This window comes from Saccoglossus kowalevskii, chromosome 14 (genome assembly GCF_978046115.1).
Source record: "Saccoglossus kowalevskii chromosome 14, keSacKowa6.1, whole genome shotgun sequence".
Lineage (NCBI taxonomy): Eukaryota > Metazoa > Hemichordata > Enteropneusta > Harrimaniidae > Saccoglossus > Saccoglossus kowalevskii.
The window spans coordinates 9,979,199-10,000,702 of record NC_140654.1 but is presented as its reverse complement, the minus strand read 5'-3'; the positions used below and the strand labels follow the sequence as shown (position 1 = coordinate 10,000,702).

The following is a 21,504-nucleotide window of genomic DNA, read 5'->3' as shown; positions in this document are numbered from 1 at the left end:
TCTGTCTATCTATGACATGATGTATAATGAATATATAAAATTTAAAATATGATTAGTCAAAACACGTCAGATGTGGCTCCAGAATCACATTCATTAAAACAAAATGATTGGTGGACAGCCATTTTGAATTTGATCTGAAAAACAAAATGACAGGAATCGGGGACCTATAATGTCTAATGTATATACCAAGTTTGAACAAATTCTATCCATAAACAACTGTGATTCAGTTCCGAAATGCAAGAAATGCTTGACTTTTGAAGATTTTTAACACAAAAATGGACGACGTTCAGCCATCTTGAATCAGATCGCAGAACAAATTGATGTGTATATGTATTGTGTATGTCTGAAGTTTGAATGTACCGGTAATCGGTCCAAGATACATGTCAGGTTGCATACAGGGACACACACACAAGCAGGATTTCAATGTTGTAAATTCTTACCAGAATTCTGTCAAATGCTGATGGACTACCACCTCTTTGAACATGACCCAACACTGTGATACGAGTGTCATGGCTGATACGAGTCACCAACAACTATAATTACAAATGTATAGAGAGTAGAATAAGAGTCACATAATACATATATTTTTATGTGATTATCAACAGTAATTCTCATTGCAAAAAATGTACAATGCTTATATTATTATTTCTGATGTTCTACAGCAAGTACTGGTGACTAAAAATTACACATGCGTACATGGAACAAAACTACATTTTGTACTATCATATTTGATCTATTAGAAGTGCATCTTGAATAAAAACGCATTTAACTGTGAATACTGGTTCCTAAAAATATTACTTATTTTGATTATAAACACATCTCTGTCACTTATGTAAACATTATGTACTACTACTACTACCGTAAAATCTGTATTAGAAGCTGCATCCCTAATAGAAGCAGCACAAATTCTTTTTGAATGATTGAGAACCAAAAATTCATCATTTCTCATATGTGTAGACGCTCTAATAGAAGCCGCATCCCCTCTGTTGCATTTTACCATTTTAGTAGAAGCTGCAGCTTCTAATACAGATTTTAGAGTATCTAAGGAAATACAGTATTTTGACACATCTCTGTCATTGAGCAAATACAAAAATTAAATTGTGTTTGCTCGTTACCCTCAAAATGAAATATGATAAATTAAACAAGCCTTTTTCTAAAAAACATTTTTTTTGGAGGATGAAAAGAACCTAGGGCACATTACTAGTTTTTGACAAATTTGTTTGAAAGTTGCTGGTATTTGTGATCATGCATGTGATTCAACTGTCACAATCTTTAAGTTCAACCATATCCCTAATCAGTATGTAAGCAAGATACACCTGAAATAATTTTGGTATTTTAAATACATTGATAATCTTCTATATAACTATATAATGATACAAGAAATGAAAGTGAATTACTCATTTTGACTAACTCATTGAAAACTTACATTTTTGACATACTCTGTGGTAATTATATTTCCATGTTTGTCAATAGCTCCTTCAGCAACAATTACAATGTTCAGTCTGCTTCCAATGGTACGCGTCTACAAAGATACAAACATCACATTTATTTAACAGAAAATCTTACAAGTATAATTAAAAAAAAATTAGTCTAAAATCTGCTAATCAACTTAGTACATTCTCGATGCCAACTGCTAATTTTATCTGCTAATCTACTTAGTACATTCTCGATATCAACTGCTAATTTTATCTGCTAATCTACTTAGTACATTCTCGATGCCAACTGCTAATTTTATCTGCTAATCTACTTAGTACATTCTCAATACCAACTGCTAATTTTATCTGCTAATCTACTTAGTACATTCTCAATACCAACTGGCAATTTTATCTGCTAATCTACATAGTACATTCTCAATACCAACTGCTAATTTTATCTGCAAATCAACTAAGTACATTCTCAATAACTGCTAATTTTATCTGCTAATCCATTCAGTACATTCTCGATGCCAACTGCTAATTTTATCTGCAAATCAACTAAGTACATTCTCGATGCCAACTGCTAATTTTATCTACTAATCTACTTAGTACATTCTCAATACCAACTGCTAATTTTATCTGCTAATCTACTTAGTACATTCTCAATACCAACTGCTATTTTTATCTGCTAATCTACTTAGTACATTCTCAATACCAACTGGCAATTTTATATGCTAAACTATGTGATATCATTAAAATCTACCTGACTGAGTTTCTGACAAAGATGTTCTTCCCATCCATCTTCGGGTGGCCATTCAGGTATCATTATCCAATCAGCACCACATGCCAGACCGGCAACCAAAGCCAGATAGCCGCAGTGACGTCCCATCACTTCAAGTACAAATGTTCTTTGATGGCTAAAGAAAATAAAAATATTAGAGGCATTGAATGGTTTAAAGTCATACATCTATCAAGTAACAGAAATTCCTTCTAAGGTAGAATGCCACTCGTGACTTTTTTACATGTACACCTAGTTTAGCACATCTGTCTACAATTATTCATTTTAATATTAATCAATAGTATGCAAACATTTTTGGTAAAATAATACTCATAAAATGCCATTATAGCAGCAGTTTCCATAGACTGCAATGAAAACACATTTCCTCATCGAAAGGCCATACAAATATTGTTTTAATACTTTTAGACACCAAAAAAAACCTTGTAAAACAATTTTTAATTTTTCCCCAACTGTGTATAATGACTCCATATATTTATTCCATTTTATTAAACCTTGTATCATGATATAGCAAATATGTAAAATAAAGAAAATGACAATATTTTCACTTTTGTGTAGTGTTCTTCCCCAAAGTACAAAGTACAAGTTGGCTCTTTATAACCTTGGATGCAAATAGCTGCCAAGATTTTTCAAAGATTAAGTGTTCTAGAAAGGGTCAGACAACATCTCACAATTAAAACTACTAATATGCTGATGATTAATGTGATGGTTTTATTATTTGATTAGTTACAATGTTTACAAACAGATCTGACAGAATAATTCTCTAATATGAACGTAGGTCACACTCAAATGATATTCTTAAGTCCTTATCCTGTAAAGAGCAAGCCGACTTCCACAAGGCATATCATTTCAAAATAATACACAAGCATTTTCTGTCATATTTCTCTACTATTGTCAAGGCTATAAAACAAGTGCATATCAGGAGAAAATTATGTGTTTGGAACATTCTACCCATGGTTCTAGAAACTAAACATGCAGCCTGTCGGCTGAGATAGCTCCGCTGTGAGCAATGCACATTTCAATTAAAGAACTGAAGATATCATTAGAAAATGAACAATATGTATCAAAGCAATCAGACTTGCTCTGTTTAACAAAAAATCGAAAATTTCACTTTTTATCAAAAATTACAAAAATATTCATAAAAATTAGAGAATTAAAGATATTATCATGAAATGAACAAATCTATTAAAGAGAGGTCTACCCAAGGTACATATACACCAAGTATCAAAGCATTCAGGCTTGTAGTTTTCAAGAAGAAGTCGAAAAAGTAAAACATTGACACGGACGACGACTGACAATCACTTATATGATAAGCTCCGCTCGACAAAGTTGACAGCGGAGCTAAAAATTTGACTGAATTTGAGCATCAGTACTTAAGCAACTTTACTGCTTAGTGTTTTGTTTATATGTTACGATAACATCTTTTCTCTATAATTCTAAGTCCATGTATACTTACTTTTTTCAAAATTATGTGTATTTACTTTTTGTATACTTTTATATTACTAGTAGTATTTTTTGTTTGTTTTTGATGTTATATGCATATATCTTTTTTTTATATATAGCAGAGCCCTTTTGAAAATCATAATAGTAGTTTATAAATAAATAAACGCTGCTCGGACTGATAAGTATGATATATTGAAGATAATATTAGGTAATCGTAGTCCTAAATAACTATTAAAAATAGCTAGACGTTTCGAGCAATGGCTCTTTATCGATAGCATAGAAGCAAGTGTGATAACGTACAGGTAGAACATAGGAACGTAAGAACGCGCATGAACTATAAGTTAGAATCACAAAAAATTCCACAATAGAACAAATAACGCGCCTTAGGTAGTGAGCTCAACAAATGAGTTGAACTGTTTGTTAATACCATGGGGTTCTTTAGTTCCAAGGCGGAATATAGTTTCCTCCTCGACACGCCTGAGCTGATTTTCGTCGCCATTGACAACACATACACCAGAAATAGACATATCTGTAATATTATGTCCACTAGAATTAAAATGAAGTGAAACCGGATAATAACGATTTTTCTGTCTAGTTTGCCGTAGATGCTCAGCAAACCGATCACCCAGTCGACGAACTGTAGAACCAATATAAAGTTTCCCGCATCTAATACATGAAATGCAATATACAACATTCATAGTGATACAACTGAACGGATATTTGACCTCAACATCTCCCTTGGGACCAAATATACGATTAGTGTCTGTAATAAAAGGACAAGTATTACACCTAGGACGATTACACGGGACAGAACCATATTTCTCAGGGTCTCCCCTTTCACCCGTATGCACCAATAACCTCCTTAAATTAGTGTCACGGCGCCAGGCAGTAGTAGGCATTAGTGGAAACGTAGAACTTGTCTCCTCACTGGTCTGTAAAATGTGAAAATGTTTGTACATAATGTTTTTAATCCTGACATTTAAAGGATGGTACGTAAGTGCCAAAATTACACGATCCTGATTGTCACGGGAAACCGTAGAACCAATACAATCAGTTCTTGACATTGACACAACCTTGGCCAATGCTTTCCCAGTGACATTACGAGGATAACCCCGTTTTCTGAAATAATCACATAAAATCCTCGCCTGGTTACGGAAATCAGTATCATCGCTGCAAATACGACGTACCCGGAGTAACTGCGAGTAAGGTATGGAGTCCTTCATTCTAGTAGGATGTGATGATTCATACTGTAAATAACAATGTGAATCAGTAGGTTTTGTGTAGATAGATGTAGAAATGCGATCACCATCTACCTTAGTAGAAATATCGAGAAATGGTAGTGTTATTTCTGATATCTCATGTGTGTATTGTATGGCGGGATTAAAGTTCTTCACAAAGTCAATGAACTGTAATAACTCATCCCGACTGCCAGACATGGCACCAAATCCATCATCAATGTACCTGACATAAAATTCAGGTTTAGTGCCGTGAAAGGACGAAAAAATTAACTCCTCTTGATATGACATGAATAAACATGCATAGCTCGGACCAAAACAACTGCCCATAGCCACACCTCGTTTCTGTATATAATGTTTACCATTAAAAGAAAAGCAATTCCCGTTCAAAACTAATTCCGCTAAGCGCACCAACACAAACGTAGGAGGATCCTTAACTGTCCTTTTATTCAGAAAATGCTGTAAAGCCAACAGTCCATCAGTGTGCGGGATAGATGTATAAAGGGATTTTACATCCATAGAAAACAAAAATCTGGGTATATCCGGTGTGAAACGAAATAACTCTAGTTTCCTAAGTGCATCATTTGTATCCTGAACATACGTAGGCTGTGACGCAACAATAGGTCTCAACATTGAATCCAAGTATCGAGCTATGTGCTCAGTCGGACAATTACATGCTGAGACAATGGGTCTACCAGGGTTGTTTACCTTGTGAATCTTAGGTAATAGATAAAAGACTGATGTCCGTGGTCTGCGCACTATAAGATTTTTGGCCTCTATCGGCAAATCACCTTTAGCAATATAGCCATTAACCACATCACCTATTTCCCGTTGTATTTCATTCGTAAGATCCACATCAAGTGCCCGGTAGGAGTCTGTATCCGATAACTGCCTCTCTGCCTCAACCAGATACAAATCTCTACGCCAAACCACCACTGCTCCACCCTTGTCAGCTGGCTTAATAACAATCTCATCACGTCGTGACTTAAGAGAATTAAGAGCGTCACGTTCCTGACGAGTTATATTGCTATTTTGCCATTTCTGATTATTAAACTTAATAGTATGTATTTCTCGTCTACACACACTTATATAATGATCCAGAGTATCATTACGACCAGGTGGTGGTGTCCAATAGGACACAGATGGTGGTGCTCCAAATAAACGAGCGTTGTGAATAGTATCCATGTCCTGGCTAGCTTCATCGCGATCGCGATCAGCGTCCTGCGCATGGTACTCCTTCAGTCTAAGTCGGCGAAAAAAACTGTCAGCGTCGCGTTTCACCTGAAATTCATTTACTCTAGATTTAACCGGAATGAAATTCAGTCCCCGACTCAATACGCTACGTTCGGATACACTAAGAGGGAGGTCCTCAGGGATAGTGACCACCCGGCGAACATTTTCGCGCTCAGCAAAAGGCAACCTGTACTCACCCTTTTCTTCAAACTTACCTGCACAGAGTCTGTTCAATTTCATTAATTTGCGTCTCCGCAAAGCATGGTATAAACGCATATTCAGAGAATGAACAGCCGTAAAAATTGCACTTATCTGGGTTGGTCGGCACAGGTAATATAATGAATCCAATGAATCGAGACGCTGTTTATGGTGAAGCTTACATTTAAAAACATTGTCCCGAATAGTAGAATTCATCAGGCTGCGCGAACACCTATTAAGGCGTTGATTACAGTGTCGTAGAAAAGCGTTAGATACACTGCTACTTGCCGCTCTGAAGTTAAGTCTAAATCCAACAGGAATCACTTTTTTCCGAAGGCAAGCATCAATGAAAAATATGTGGCTGGTACATCTAGTCTTCCCAAAAGTCGCCTTGCAAAATCTGACCGCGACAGTTCTTACATTTTCCGGCAGACCCCTAGTACTCTCCACAAACAAACGATGTGCATGGCGTTGATGGAAATTCTTACCCGATGACATTAGTAAGATAGCAGCAAATAGAAAAATCGTAATAGTAGTTTATAAATAAATAAACGCTGCTCGGACTGATAAGTATGATATATTGAAGATAATATTAGGTAATCGTAGTCCTAAATAACTATTAAAAATAGCTAGACGTTTCGAGCAATGGCTCTTTATCGATAGCATAGAAGCAAGTGTGATAACGTACAGGTAGAACATAGGAACGTAAGAACGCGCATGAACTATAAGTTAGAATCACAAAAAATTCCACAATAGAACAAATAACGCGCCTTAGGTAGTGAGCTCAACAAATGAGTTGAACTGTTTGTTAATACCATGGGGTTCTTTAGTTCCAAGGCGGAATATAGTTTCCTCCTCGACACGCCTGAGCTGATTTTCGTCGCCATTGACAACACATACACCAGAAATAGACATATCTGTAATATTATGTCCACTAGAATTAAAATGAAGTGAAACCGGATAATAACGATTTTTCTGTCTAGTTTGCCGTAGATGCTCAGCAAACCGATCACCCAGTCGACGAACTGTAGAACCAATATAAAGTTTCCCGCATCTAATACATGAAATGCAATATACAACATTCATAGTGATACAACTGAACGGATATTTGACCTCAACATCTCCCTTGGGACCAAATATACGATTAGTGTCTGTAATAAAAGGACAAGTATTACACCTAGGACGATTACACGGGACAGAACCATATTTCTCAGGGTCTCCCCTTTCACCCGTATGCACCAATAACCTCCTTAAATTAGTGTCACGGCGCCAGGCAGTAGTAGGCATTAGTGGAAACGTAGAACTTGTCTCCTCACTGGTCTGTAAAATGTGAAAATGTTTGTACATAATGTTTTTAATCCTGACATTTAAAGGATGGTACGTAAGTGCCAAAATTACACGATCCTGATTGTCACGGGAAACCGTAGAACCAATACAATCAGTTCTTGACATTGACACAACCTTGGCCAATGCTTTCCCAGTGACATTACGAGGATAACCCCGTTTTCTGAAATAATCACATAAAATCCTCGCCTGGTTACGGAAATCAGTATCATCGCTGCAAATACGACGTACCCGGAGTAACTGCGAGTAAGGTATGGAGTCCTTAAGTTTTGAAAATCAGCTCTAGTTGTTTCAAGGCTAGTCTGTTCAGATAAAATAAATTTTACAAACAAAGAGTGCTCCTTGTTTTTGCTCCTCTAATAGCTTTCTACTCTCCACTCTCAGTACATACCTTTGTGCTGTTGTACTTATAGCATCCACTGCCTCTATAATACGATGCAATGCAGAGTCTGTACCAATAGTCATATCAGTACCACAAAAGTCATTATCAATAGAGCCAACCTACAAAGAACAATAACAAATAACAATAGCAATAACTACCAAACAGAACTTGACAACCTGGGACCTACCAACTCGGACACCAACCCGGACCAACCAACCAACCAACCAGGACCGACATGTACATGTATCGAGCGTAAACCAACAGCAACATCTTTTTCATGTCAATAAACCCAAAAACAAGCCATGCATGGCACAGTCCCCGTTAGTCATCAAAGTTAAGATATATAGTTTTGTTTATAGTATTATAGTTGGAACATAAATATGTCAAAGATATGGATCCAGAAGCTGATGCTTGATTATGATGATTTTTCAACATTAAAATGGTTGACAATCAGTCATCTTGAATCTGATCTTCAAAGGAGTACTGATTGAGAGATAATGCTCTGGAACAGCATTAATTAAAACAAAATGACCATTTGGCCATTCCGAATGGGATCGTCAAACCAAAAAATCTGTATAAATATTTTTTTTTTTTTTTATTTAAACAATATTTTTATTTCGTTTCAATAATGGACATACAACACAAAATATTACATCACATAATGGAAAAAAAAAAAGGAAAAAAAAAACTAAGAAAAAAAAAAAAAAGGAAAAATGATCTGGTATAACATCTAAACATCTAAAAAATCTGTATAAATATGACATGATGTGAAATGAATAAGTAAAATTTGTCATGTCAGAAGTATGGATCCAGAATATGATGGTTGATTATGATGATTTTTAACATTAAATGATTGACATCTGATCAAATTCTGGAATGCCAGAAATGCTTGATTTTTGATGATTTTTTTAGCACAGAAATGGCTGCCGTTTTTGTGCTGCATCCGAACAGGGACTAAAAAATTGTTGCTGTAGTTTAAGTGCTGATAAAACTATTATGAGAAGAACAGTGTCTAGATTTCCAAAATTAAGGTAGAATTGCAACTTCTGGATGATTATACATAATATACTTACCATTCCAACAATGTTCAAATGACTGCACTTTTTTATGTCTTCATCTGTCACTGCATCTGAAAGACAAAAAAATATATGTATAAATATAATAGAAACATTTATGTAGGATGTGTTATTTGTAGAAGATTCAATAAATAATAACTATCAATTATCAGTTTTTTACTTTAATAATTATGATTTTTAAAATTAACAGTATAGTAACTGTTTCAATAATTATGAGGGGTCACACTGTTTTTAAAATTTATCTAAATTTGTAATATACAAACTGAAAAGGAGTGGAATTCACACTGAATGCAAACATACATGTACATATATAATAACACAGTTTGGAGTCAATACCTTGAAAGTCTGCAAAGTTACTCTCATTAATAATTAATTTACAAACTATCTTTCTGCCAGGCAACATTTCAGGAATTCAAGTGAACATGCAAATGAGTTTCGTAGATGTAATACTTCATGATTGGAAGGCAGTGCAAACCATACTATTGAGGTATACATCAGCAATGCTTAAATTAATTGCTTCATTTAGTCAAGGGCCTCAAAAGTGAGGCATATGATGACTCAATATTTTTTTTGATGTACATCAATGTCATTGATCATCGCATTTATCCTTTCTACTTACTATTCATATCAAGTTATTTATTGATTTATTTATTTATACCTATAAAAGTTCAAAAATGTTTCCGAGAGCCCCACCATCATGTAGCAAATTTTTGAAACAATTTAAAGAATTATTTTATGCAAATTAGCTATGCTGACCCACCGATGTCAGAAAACAAATCATGATGCCAAACTTGGAAGTATTTTTTAACATCTATATTGAAACCATCATTTGTAAAGATAAACATGTTGGGGGGAAAAAAAACTTGCTTTGTTTTCAAGAGTTTACTATTTTTTTTCAATTATCATACTGTGTGATTCAGTAGTGACAGGTAACTAGTTATTTATACATCATTACAGTAGAAGGGAAGAGCCAATCAAGGTACCAATATACTGTATAGAGCTCAATTATTAGAAAAGTTTTATTTTTGTATATTTCACTGATAGCTTGAATGTGCTAAATTAAAACTCAATGAATTAGCTTAACAATAGAATATTAACAGAATGTTAACAATAGAATGTTAATAGAATGTTAACAATAGAATGTTAATAGAATGTTAACAATAGAATGTTAACAACAGAATGTATTGTTTCCTTCACAAACCAGTGAATTTAAAAACACTGGATATTCTGGCATTGTCAAATCCACTAAAATTAAACCTAATGAATATTTCCCCTTCTACATCATTTAGTACATCCCTAGTTAAGATGCTATGCATGCCCTGTTTTTCCAAGCACATGGCATGCATGCATACATGTAATCCCACAAACTACATGTAGATAAGTGCAGGCCATCTAGCAGTAAACAGTGTACATGCCAAAACCTACTGACCTTCTGTATTCTTTGTATTAACATTACAACACAGCACTGACTGTCCTACACACTGTGAAAGTAAGCGCTCCTTTGCTTCATCAGCTATGCAGATGGTAGCAACGAATAACAAACTTGCATATTATGACAAGGAATGATATTTGTGATTTGTACAAGGTATTTTGAAATTTTGTAAAAAAAACTGAAAATGGCAAACAATATTTTAATTCTAATTATTTAAAATAATTTTCATTATTTATAAAATAGTTCGCTAAATTTTTGAGGTTGCTAGATTTAGAGATATTGTAATGTACACAGACAGTATATGGTTACATCACATGACATACTAAGCTATACAACGACTTTCCCAGAAGTTGAAGATACAGCATTTCGCATGTGTGCACATGACGTTTTTGGGTGTAACATAAACTTGCACGCGTGATATTGTGCTTCTGGGTGTGCCAATCAACATCAAAAATAAAATTCCCTTCTATCGACTAAAGCCAACTGATATGTTGTTTTTTTTCAGCCATGACAAAGCAGGAGTGTTTTTAGTCTCGCTACTTCCAGGTAAGTTGTCTATGCAAACTTAGCATTAGTCCTGTAACAACCTCATACTCTGACACACTAATTAGCTATAATCAATATGCAAATTAGTCATTCACATGCAGATTATGCACCAATCTTGGTTGGGGATTACATGTACACTACCACACCCCAATATACCAGTCAGTAAAAAAGCTGGTGTGTCATCTCACAAAATAACCCATTTACATTAATACATTACCTTCTTGTTTGAGTTCACCTATAAGCTCAGACCATTCCTTTTTAAACAAATTAGCACCAGTCAAACTGCCATCTCCACCAATAACTACCAGATTACTAATACCACGCCTTACAAGATTGAGACAAGCTTTCTTACGTCCTTCTCTCTCACGGAAGTCTTTGCACCTGGCACTTCCAATCACTGTACCTCCCTATGTAATGTGAACATGTATTAAATCAGTAAATACAACCAGTGGAAAAATACAACCTTTATCCTGCCAGTCACATGTACTTTAACATATACTTGACCAGAAAAAGGTTAAATAATGTGATTACTGGAGATTACAAGACAAGACTCTGTGAAGAGAGGACAAAGGAAGAATTTTGTAGTAGTGAAAATTCCATTAAACAGGAGTGACTATTGAACACTAAAGTTATTGCGAAAACCCTGGAATTATTTCAATTACCAAAACTCCTGATTTTGGTATGCACTGTAAACAAAATTAAACACTTATATTTATGGGATATGCAGAGTTCATTTTTGGCAGTAATTTCCAAATTTTCACACAATTTACCGGTAAATCTTTCTTTTTTGAGTTATCATGTACATTGTATTGTGGAGACCATGATTTGACATGATTTTGTATGCATGCTTCATTTTTCATAAGGCAGATTTTTTTTTTAAATAAGCAAAAAACCTATTTTACATTTCAAATCCTTGCAGGATAATATCCCATGGTGACCAAATCCTGGAATGAACCCTGGATACTAGATCAAAGCTGTGTATGACAGTCATGAATAAAATACCTAGCAGGGAGGCTAAATTTCTTTCTGTGAAGATTACTACATACAGAAAGAAAACATTCAAAACACAGGATTTGAAGAGTTTAACTTACCAGCTGTATGATACCGGAAACATCTGCCCATCCCATTTCACGTATATTCTCACCTCCATCAACCATACCTTGGTAGCCCTAGTTGTACGCAAACAAACATGTCAGTTTAGACTGATTTACAGTGGAATACCGTGGAATATTGCTGATGAGTCAATCCAAAAATTAGGTTACAGCGGGGGGAGTCGTAACCTGAGGATGCATCAGATGGCCATAGCGTGTCATTGTTTACAAACAAGTGTCTACCCATGAGCCTTTGCGTTTTTAGCGCGTGTTGTTCTAGTCTCTTGGGACTCGATCCCCGCAAGTGCGCAGGTGACGACCCTCTCACTTTAAGGTATCACAGACCCTACAATAGATTTGTAGGGTCCCATGTGTGAATTAATAGCCAAGATATGTTTATTCCATTTAAAAAAGAATAAGTTAATTTCTTTATCTACTGGTAAATACATTTACGCGTTCGTACAACAATCATTAAAATTTATTTTAATTCTATCCCATGCATCTTAGACTGAAGCAAGTTGCAAGCATCCTTAATGCTTTTAAAGCACTCCTTGATGTACCAAATATCATTTATCTTGAATAGTTTGAAGTTAGATATAGTTTGATACTAAATGTTTACAGTAGTGCTGTAATCTGGTAAATATTGACAGACTGCCATCCTCTTCACAGACTGCGATATTCAAAGTAAATAAATGTATTCTGTCTGTATGTGTCACATTAAATGTATATAGTCCATTAAACCTGTACTTTGCATTGTAATACATACTGTAAAACCATTTATTTTCACTGATATTTAATTTCCCTCTGTTGATGTTTAACTGGGCTTTAAATGTTTACTAACTTTGCACGGGAACAATAAGTTTTATTTTAATTCTACATATTAACATGAATTTAATAAATTTTACTTATCGGCAAAAATAGTAAAATTAAACACCAGCAAATAATTAATGCGTTTACAGTCTGATCATAAATACTAAGATGCTATGGTAATTAGTCAAATATATTTTTGTGTAATTTAATTTTTGAAAGAACCGTATGTCAATTGTCGTCAGCTTTCACAAAAGAAACCTCCATATTTTTGTTCATCAACACCTGTAACCAATGGAAATTATGTCTACTTGACACCAAATTAACAAAGAAATTCTAGCATGTGTACAGTGTACAAAAACGCATTAAATTTTTTCTCTGCAAGTTGTGATCTGCCCTCAGAAACAACACTGTCTGCTACTGTAAAATGACTAATTTTCACTGGATTTAAATTTCGCTGATTTACCATTTCAGGCATATTCAGTGGGTTTTAAATTCACAGTTTTATCATAGGTGTTCTAAGCTAAATTTTACATATTCACTGGGTTTTAATTTAGCGCATTTTCCAGTCAGCGAAATAAGCAAATTTAAAACCCGGTGAATAATTTACTCTTTTACAGTATGTATAATAATATACATGTAAAGTACCTAACTACTGGCTGTGATAGAGTTGCCAATATGTATCCTTCCGCAGTTCACTAATATAACATTTCAGTGAATTTAAAAAACACCATATGTTTTCTGATACATGTACAACAGAACATTAACTTTCCAAAAAAAACAGTACGTCGCTTTGCTAACACCATGGCGCACTCTTTTCAAAGGGCTAGCCTCTTTTAATCCGGCGCACCTATGCAAATTCAAAGCTAGTTTTTCACTGCGCGATCCTGTTCACTGGGCTAGCCCTTGCTGGACCCCTGCCTCGTCGCTCGTGATTTTTGAGGCACATTACACTGTAGACTCGCTCATTCCAGCATAAATCTACACTCAAATGAGTCTAAACAGGGTGGACTACTTTGTCCAAAATGATGTATGTGACTATAGTGAGCCACTTATTTCCGATAGTATATACAAATGTATTGCCAGTTAAAAATGCATGCACAATGTGCTAAACGTTGCCATTAGCAACAACTGGTCAATGTAACAGTATATTGCAGAAAGAACCACTAAGGAAGGTTAAATTGCTGTGACTAAAAATACACTACACATGTATGACCAAATGTGGATATTTAGACAATGAAATACCATGCAGTAGAGAATTGAATATCTGATTACATGATCATTGTAGGAGATGTCAGTAATTGACCTGATTTGCTGTACAATAGAAACTAATACCAGCAGGAACAAATAATGCATCTGTTACACTCAAAGCACTTACGCTGACATCACTGTTTAATGTTCACAGGCCGATTTAGACAGAGCACCAGGGAAAACTTTAAAATTTCACCCTCTTAAAATTCAACATTTATTTTGTAGATTTTTCGAAATTTGTTATACTTTATAAAATTTTGATCGAGTCATTGTTTTTTTTTGTTGGTACTCTAACATTTTATCCTTCATGAATTTATTTTCTGCACTTATGGTTCAACACTAATTTAGCTTCAATACAGAGAACAAACATTGTTGAGGTAGGGTAAGTAGTGTTATGCACAGTGAAAAATACATAAACATCTATTCCATAGACATACACACAAAAATAACTTGCATTATACTTTTCTAACAATGATGCTCATTATTCAGTCTTGGTTTGATACAAAAAGTGTCTTTAGTTTGCTACAAAATATACATGCATCTCTCAAGGCATCATGAGGTAGTGTTTTATTATACTCGACTGATTGGTTGATTGAGCTCCACTTTTTTTTTTTCAGACATAAGTTGACCTGCCAATGCCCTTTGACCTAATGTCAAAAATAACATTAACCAATAAGAATAGTGTGTGGCACTGCCAACATGTTTCTGATATCTTACGAATATTGGTGACCACAAAGAATGCATTGCCTGTCGCAGAAATGAATTCCAAAGTCAAAACATCAGTCATAGGGTTTTATTTCAGTGCATGAAGTTCAATTCACACTTTTTAAAAGGGTAAAATTAGTATAGAGAGTTTTAGCAGACTTCATTAAAAGATGAAATGTATTTTACCTACTCATGTCTTCAATAAGGCACTAACTCGGTTGTATCTCTTTTTTTTTGGGCTATGAAACATCGGAAAAGCGGAGGAGTCACCACATGCGTTGGATAGACATAGTGTGCCATTGTATACAAACAAGCATCTAGCCTTTGCGTTTTTAGCGCGTGTTGTTATGATCGTTTGGAACTCAATTCCTGTGCGTGCGCAGGTGGTGACCCACCTGCTTTAAGTCAAAAAATTTTTTATTCTAAAAACCCAACTGTTTCTAAGAACAAATTATTATTAAAATGTGTTTGAGTTTTTATGGTACATGCAACTTTGGAAACATTCAATAGAAGAAAAGCCAGTGAAAATAAGTGGCTCCAATAAAATGCAATATTCGCCAGGTTTAATGCTAGCAGATTTGATGTTGCTGGGACATTGACTTTGCTTTGTATTCACTGACTTGTGAACGGAAATAATGCATTCTATTGTTAACTTTGAATAGTCAGATATTTCCTTCACAATTTCAATTAGGCTAACCTAATTTTGGAAACTTGAAAGTTGAAGCCCATTGAAATAATGATATGCAATTTTATTTCATGTGTTTGTTGCACCAGGCAACAGCTCAAAACATTTTAAAATTTTAAGTCACTCCTGACTAATTCTGTATGCTACCGGGGGTAATTACAGTCACAGGTGAAGTGTACACAAAATCATATCTTATAATTATCTTTCAGAGCTTGATATGTATGTATTTAAAGTTGCTGTACATTTGTACAATCGAGAACAATTTCCCCTAACACCTACTGTAGAATACTTTATTTTCACTTGCTGGAGGGATGATTCCGTGAAAATAAAATCCAGCGAATATACTTTTTTTCCTATATTTCACATTCAACTCGTCAAAAATCAGTGAAAATGAACTCCATACAAAACGCCAAAAAAGCCTTTTCAGCGAAAATTGTAATTCCAGCTAAAATAAAGTATTTCACAGTACTCAGAAGATAATAAGATGTACTGTTTGTTTTGTGCATATGTTGTGGGGAAAAATGCCCATTTAGTGATTACAATATGCACATAATATAAACCACACCCCAAACTTGAGCTTTTGACCTCAATTTTTAAATTGATACATTGTAATATATGTAAACTGGAGTTAATATTAGGACTTTTACGGTAACTAAGTTGTATCCAGGGGGTCAATAATCGTTCATTAGTAAACCTTAATTAATTAATGGGCTGATTATAATGTAATAAACAAGCCACCTCTTGGCTGAGATACATGTAGCTCCGCTGTTAGCAATGTACATTTCAATTAAAGAACAGAAGATATCATTAGAAAATGAACAATATGCATAGTATCAATGCAATGGGACTTGTCGTTTTCAACAAGAGTTCAAAAATATCATTTTTCACCATAAATGATTGTGGTTTTTAACAAGAAGAAAATATCACTTTCACAATTAAAGATATCATCATGAAATGAACAAATTTGAGAGTGGTCCACATGTAGTACCTATATATGTAATATCAAAGCAATTGGACTTGTGGTTTTTAACAAGAAGTCAAAAATATCACTTTTAACCAAAAATGACAAAAATATTCACCAAAATTAGAGAATTAAAGATATCATTACAAAGTGAACAAATTTGAGAGTGGTCCACATGTAGTACCTATATATTTAATATCAAAGCAATTGGACTTGTGGTTTTTAACAAGAAGTCGAAAATATCACTTTTTACTAAAAATGACAAAAATATTCACCAAAATTAGAGAATTGAAGATATCATCACGAAATGAACAAATCTGAGAGAGGTCTACCTAAGGTACATATACACCAAGTATCAAAGCATTCAGGCTTGTTGTTTTCAAGAAGTCGAGAAAGTAAAACATTGACACGGACAACGAGGACAATCACTCATATGATAAGCTCCGCTCGACAAAGTCGACAGCGGAGCTATAAAATGAAATGAATGTAAATCTGTCAAAACAGTGTTTCATTTATTTCAATTATTAATATTAATTCAGTAAAAATTCCTTGAATGCATCATTCTAGGACTATATACTGTAAAGGAGGGTAATTATTCACAGGGTTTTAATTTTGCTTATTTCACTGACTGGAAAAATGCACTAAATTAAAACAGTGAATATGTAAAATTTAGCATAGAACACATTATCTAAATGACGAAACCGTGAATTTAAAACCTACTGAATATGCCTGAAATGGTAAATCAGTGAAATTTAAACCCAGTGAAAATTAGTCAATTTACAGTATTTCTATAATAAAAGCACATATGTGTACTAGTACATATTTTGTATGATTTCTGCTACAAATCAAATAGTATTTGTACCAAATGGAAATCAGTTTGGAATTAAGTGCATGTTTTAAAAATGGAATACGTTTACCAAAACATGGTCCCATCAAGGCAAAGAATGATATAGAAATTATTGCAAGAGTGTGCCTCACTTTTTACAGAACTATCCAATGCAATTAAAGGTTAATTTTGTATGACCAAAACGAAAAAAACAATTCTCCATTTTACTGAACATGGCTTAATAATATGCCTGAAAGACAAAATGGCTTTAAGTCTGTAGTCTTTGATTTGATCATAATTTGAATTATCATGAACATGTATACCATAGTTGTCCGAGTATAAACCCCTCGGGGAAAACTGCAAATTGACGAAAAATTGGGGGGGGGGGGCTGATAAACAGATAAAAGTTATAACTTATAATTGGATAAATGACTTGTTGTAAAATTCTGTAAATTTGGAGGCTGGGGGGCTTATACTCGAGCAGGGGTTTATACTCTGACAACTACGGTATGTATATGTACGTACATGTATGCATATTATAAATGTACAATACAGCGAGGATGTAGCTTAACTTCCAAGGTGCGTCTCAGCTGGCTTTGCCTTCTTATAAATACTTATAAATTTTAAAGGAGTACCATTGTCATCAATAATTCCAACTTATTCTTTGTACATGTAGTACCAGTATTTACCGATATTTCTTATTTAGAACTTATTCAATAGGCAGATTACTCTGCATAATTCACATATGTGACAGTTTTGAAAGCATTCTAAGGCAGCTCAAAAGCTAGTTAAATCCGACTGTAGTTACACTCAGGTCATACTACAATGTACATGAACAAAATGTGAATGAAAATCCCTGGCTGGATTCCAGGCTAACAGTTAAACCTATGTATAGCAACCACCCACAGGACTTTATTAAAATGGTCTTCATAGACAGTATTTTTATGAAAGTTTGAATATTTTTTATGGATCACAATTGTATACATTTGACAAAATATTTGTCTAGAAAATAATGAGATGGTACATGTCCTCCTGAAAATGCATTTTTTTGAGTTGAGTAAAACTAAAAAAAATAGTTTTTATTAGTCATTATTTTGGTCTCTAAACAAAAACAAAATTAGCAATAATAAATCGAATAGCTATTAATTAAGCTTTATACATATACAATCTATTTATTTTATATTTTTATAATTATTTAGCCAATATTTATCGAATTGAAGATGCATATTACCCACTTAATACAGTATACTATCATTTCCTGTCAAACTCTGAAATGAAGTACAGTACAACAAAGCATACACATGTTTTGAGAGGAATACGTCAGTTTTTTTATGGAAACTGCTATTCTTTGTGGCAAGAATTGAATTTTTTGTAAGTGCACCAAGGACAGGAACAGTATGCAGGGCTGTCGGCTTAAGATCCCCTCAAAAGGACACCATTCTCCCAAATAGGAATGTTGCAAGCCTGGCAAGGGGGCAAAGTGTAGTGTTTTTTTTCAGTGATGAGTGAGCAGCTGACTGCAATCTCCCATCATTGGGCAGATACATCAAACCATTAATATGCCACACATCAGGTATCCTCGGGGGCGGAGCTACGTCACAGACGTTTCACGTTGCTAAGACGCGCACCACTGTACCATGCATTTCTATGGGCTCTGTGCGCGCTGCTGTGGAACGCCGGTATATACCGGTAATCCCAAGATATTTTTGCTTAGGTTGATATCAGCAGTGATGAGTGATTGCTGCCAGAGTTTTGTATTAATCTGAGCTGTAGGCAAGGATTGATGCTACTCTGGCAGCAATCACAAGTGTATCTGCTGACGGCAACCTAAGAGAAAATATCACAGGATTATACATTTATCACAAGCATATTTCCACAGTCCAGAAAAGTGAAACTACCAAATGGAACTATCGGTACTGCAGAAATAACACTAAATACAAATATGTCATTGTGCATGTCTTATACATGTACTGTAAAATACTTTATTTTAGCTGGAATAAATTTTTGCTGAAATGACTTTTTGGGTGTTTTGTATGAAATTTATTTTCAACTTGTAAAAAATAGGAAAAAAAGTATATTTTACTTTCACTGAATCATTCCTTCATCGAAAATAGCGAAAATTAATTCGAAACGAAAATAACGTATTTTACAGTATGTTAATTTTGCCGATTCTACTTGTACATGATGCATGTATTTGCTCAGATTTTTTGATTTCAGTAGATTTTTAGAAGAGACTCAAATTATTAAAATGCACACACGCTTGCCATCATGATCTATTTTTACCACAACAAAATGAGCTATTTTTACCATTTATCGGATTATATATCAACCTGGAAGCTCCAGATAACCTTTAGGCAGCATGTACAACAAAAATTTGGCAATATGTAACTACGCGATATTACGCGACACTGTGGAGGTACACACGTTATGCATGAGATACCAGTAGTCACCAGTGGAAATTTGTGAGGAGTACATTGTAAGTTGTATCCAGGCACGATGGTCTAATACTATAGGAACATGCTTGATTTTGATGATTTTTTCAGTACAAAAAGGGCTGCTATTCAGCCATCTTGAATCAGATGGTGAAACAAATTGATGTGCATATGTATAATATTATGTATGATGTATGTGTGAAGTTTGAATGTAATTGGTCCAGGCATGTCTAAGATACAGGTCCGGATGCACACACACATGCATGGATGCACAGAGGTCAATCCATAAGCCCCCATTTTTGGACTGCGTCCAAACTGGGACTAAATACAAATGTACAAAGGCTGCTTGGGTCGATAAATATGATATACACATGTATAATAATATTTAGTAATTGTTGTCCTATTAAAGTAACTAATCAAAACAAGTCATTGAAAATGACACAGTCCCCGTTAAGCTCTCTTTGTGCTCGTCATAATAAAGCGGAGGGGTTGTCGCGAGCGTGTCCTTGAAACTTGAGTTCCAAGTGGCGTATACAACAGATTGTTTATTTACATCAAAACACGCGTTTCGTGTCATAGTAATATGGCCAAAATAAAAACATCTTTGATCTGATTATGAAACACACTGATATGTATGATGTATGTGCCAAATACGAATGAAAATGGCACACAAATTGTGGAAATATAGTCATAAGGCCAAAAAGTCAGTTGGCTGTCAATCGGCCATCCTTGACCAGATTTTGAAACAAATTGTCATGGACATGCATCCTAACATGTATAAAGTACATGTAGGTGTCAAATTTGAATGAAAACTAACAGAGCACGTCCAAGATACCGCATAAAAAAAACAAAACAAGTTGCCTGCCAGTCGACCATCTTTGATCCAATTGCGAAATAAATCGTCATAGACATGTATCATAACATGTATGATCTATGTACCAAGTTTGAATGACAACTGACAAAGCATGTCCAAAATACAACATTTTCAAAAAACAAGATGACTGCCAGTCGGCCATTTTGAATCGAATCCTTAAACCACTGCATGTGCATATGTCTCACATAAAGTACTAGGCACATGCAAAGAATGAACGGAATCGGTCCAAGGGATTCTGAGATACGACACCGGACGGACGCACGAACAGACGGAGACCGAATTATAAGTCCTCGTTTTTGGACTTCGTCCGAACGAGGACTAATAGCTAGATGTTTCGAGCGTTGCCTCTTTTTCAATAGCAAAACGAAGATGTGATGCTATGCAATTAGGTATTTTATGCCGAACTGATCAATTCAAGCTAACTTTAACAGGCCAGTGACATTTAATAGCCATTGACAAACAAACAAACAAATCAAGCAAATATGGTACCATTTTTGCTCGACAAAAACATTTCCAATAGAAGCACATGCATGTATAAATCTAAAATCACTTGTATCGAATAATTTAAAAATTATTTTGATCATAGAAACTTAATTTAGGTCGGCGTAAATGCTACTAATAGTCCAAGAGCACATATGGTACATGCATATCCCTCATAGGCTTGATAAGTATTATGGCCATGCTATCAAGCTTGCACAGCCCCCCTTGATGCCAAATAAAGTTCAGTTTACAATATTGAGTGTGTCATAAATAGAGAGAGTACATTATCACA

The 21,504-nt window shown here is 34.7% G+C and overlaps 1 protein-coding gene across 2 annotated transcripts in view; it reads right to left on the bottom strand.

The window, feature by feature from the left end:
- LOC100375042 (ATP-dependent 6-phosphofructokinase, muscle type-like) overlaps window positions 1–21,504 on the bottom strand; it is a 59,593-nt gene that overhangs the window by 30,144 nt on the left and 7,945 nt on the right. For both annotated transcript variants that reach the window (XM_085507891.1, XM_085507892.1), the window contains exons 3-9: window positions 12,192–12,269; window positions 11,318–11,507; window positions 9,120–9,175; window positions 8,056–8,165; window positions 2,179–2,332; window positions 1,427–1,522; window positions 441–533 (exon numbers count right to left, since the gene is read on the bottom strand). In XM_085507891.1, coding sequence (XP_085364017.1) covers window positions 441–533; window positions 1,427–1,522; window positions 2,179–2,332; window positions 8,056–8,165; window positions 9,120–9,175; window positions 11,318–11,507; window positions 12,192–12,269 — 777 coding nt within the window. The remainder of the gene's footprint in view (window positions 1–440; window positions 534–1,426; window positions 1,523–2,178; window positions 2,333–8,055; window positions 8,166–9,119; window positions 9,176–11,317; window positions 11,508–12,191; window positions 12,270–21,504) is intronic.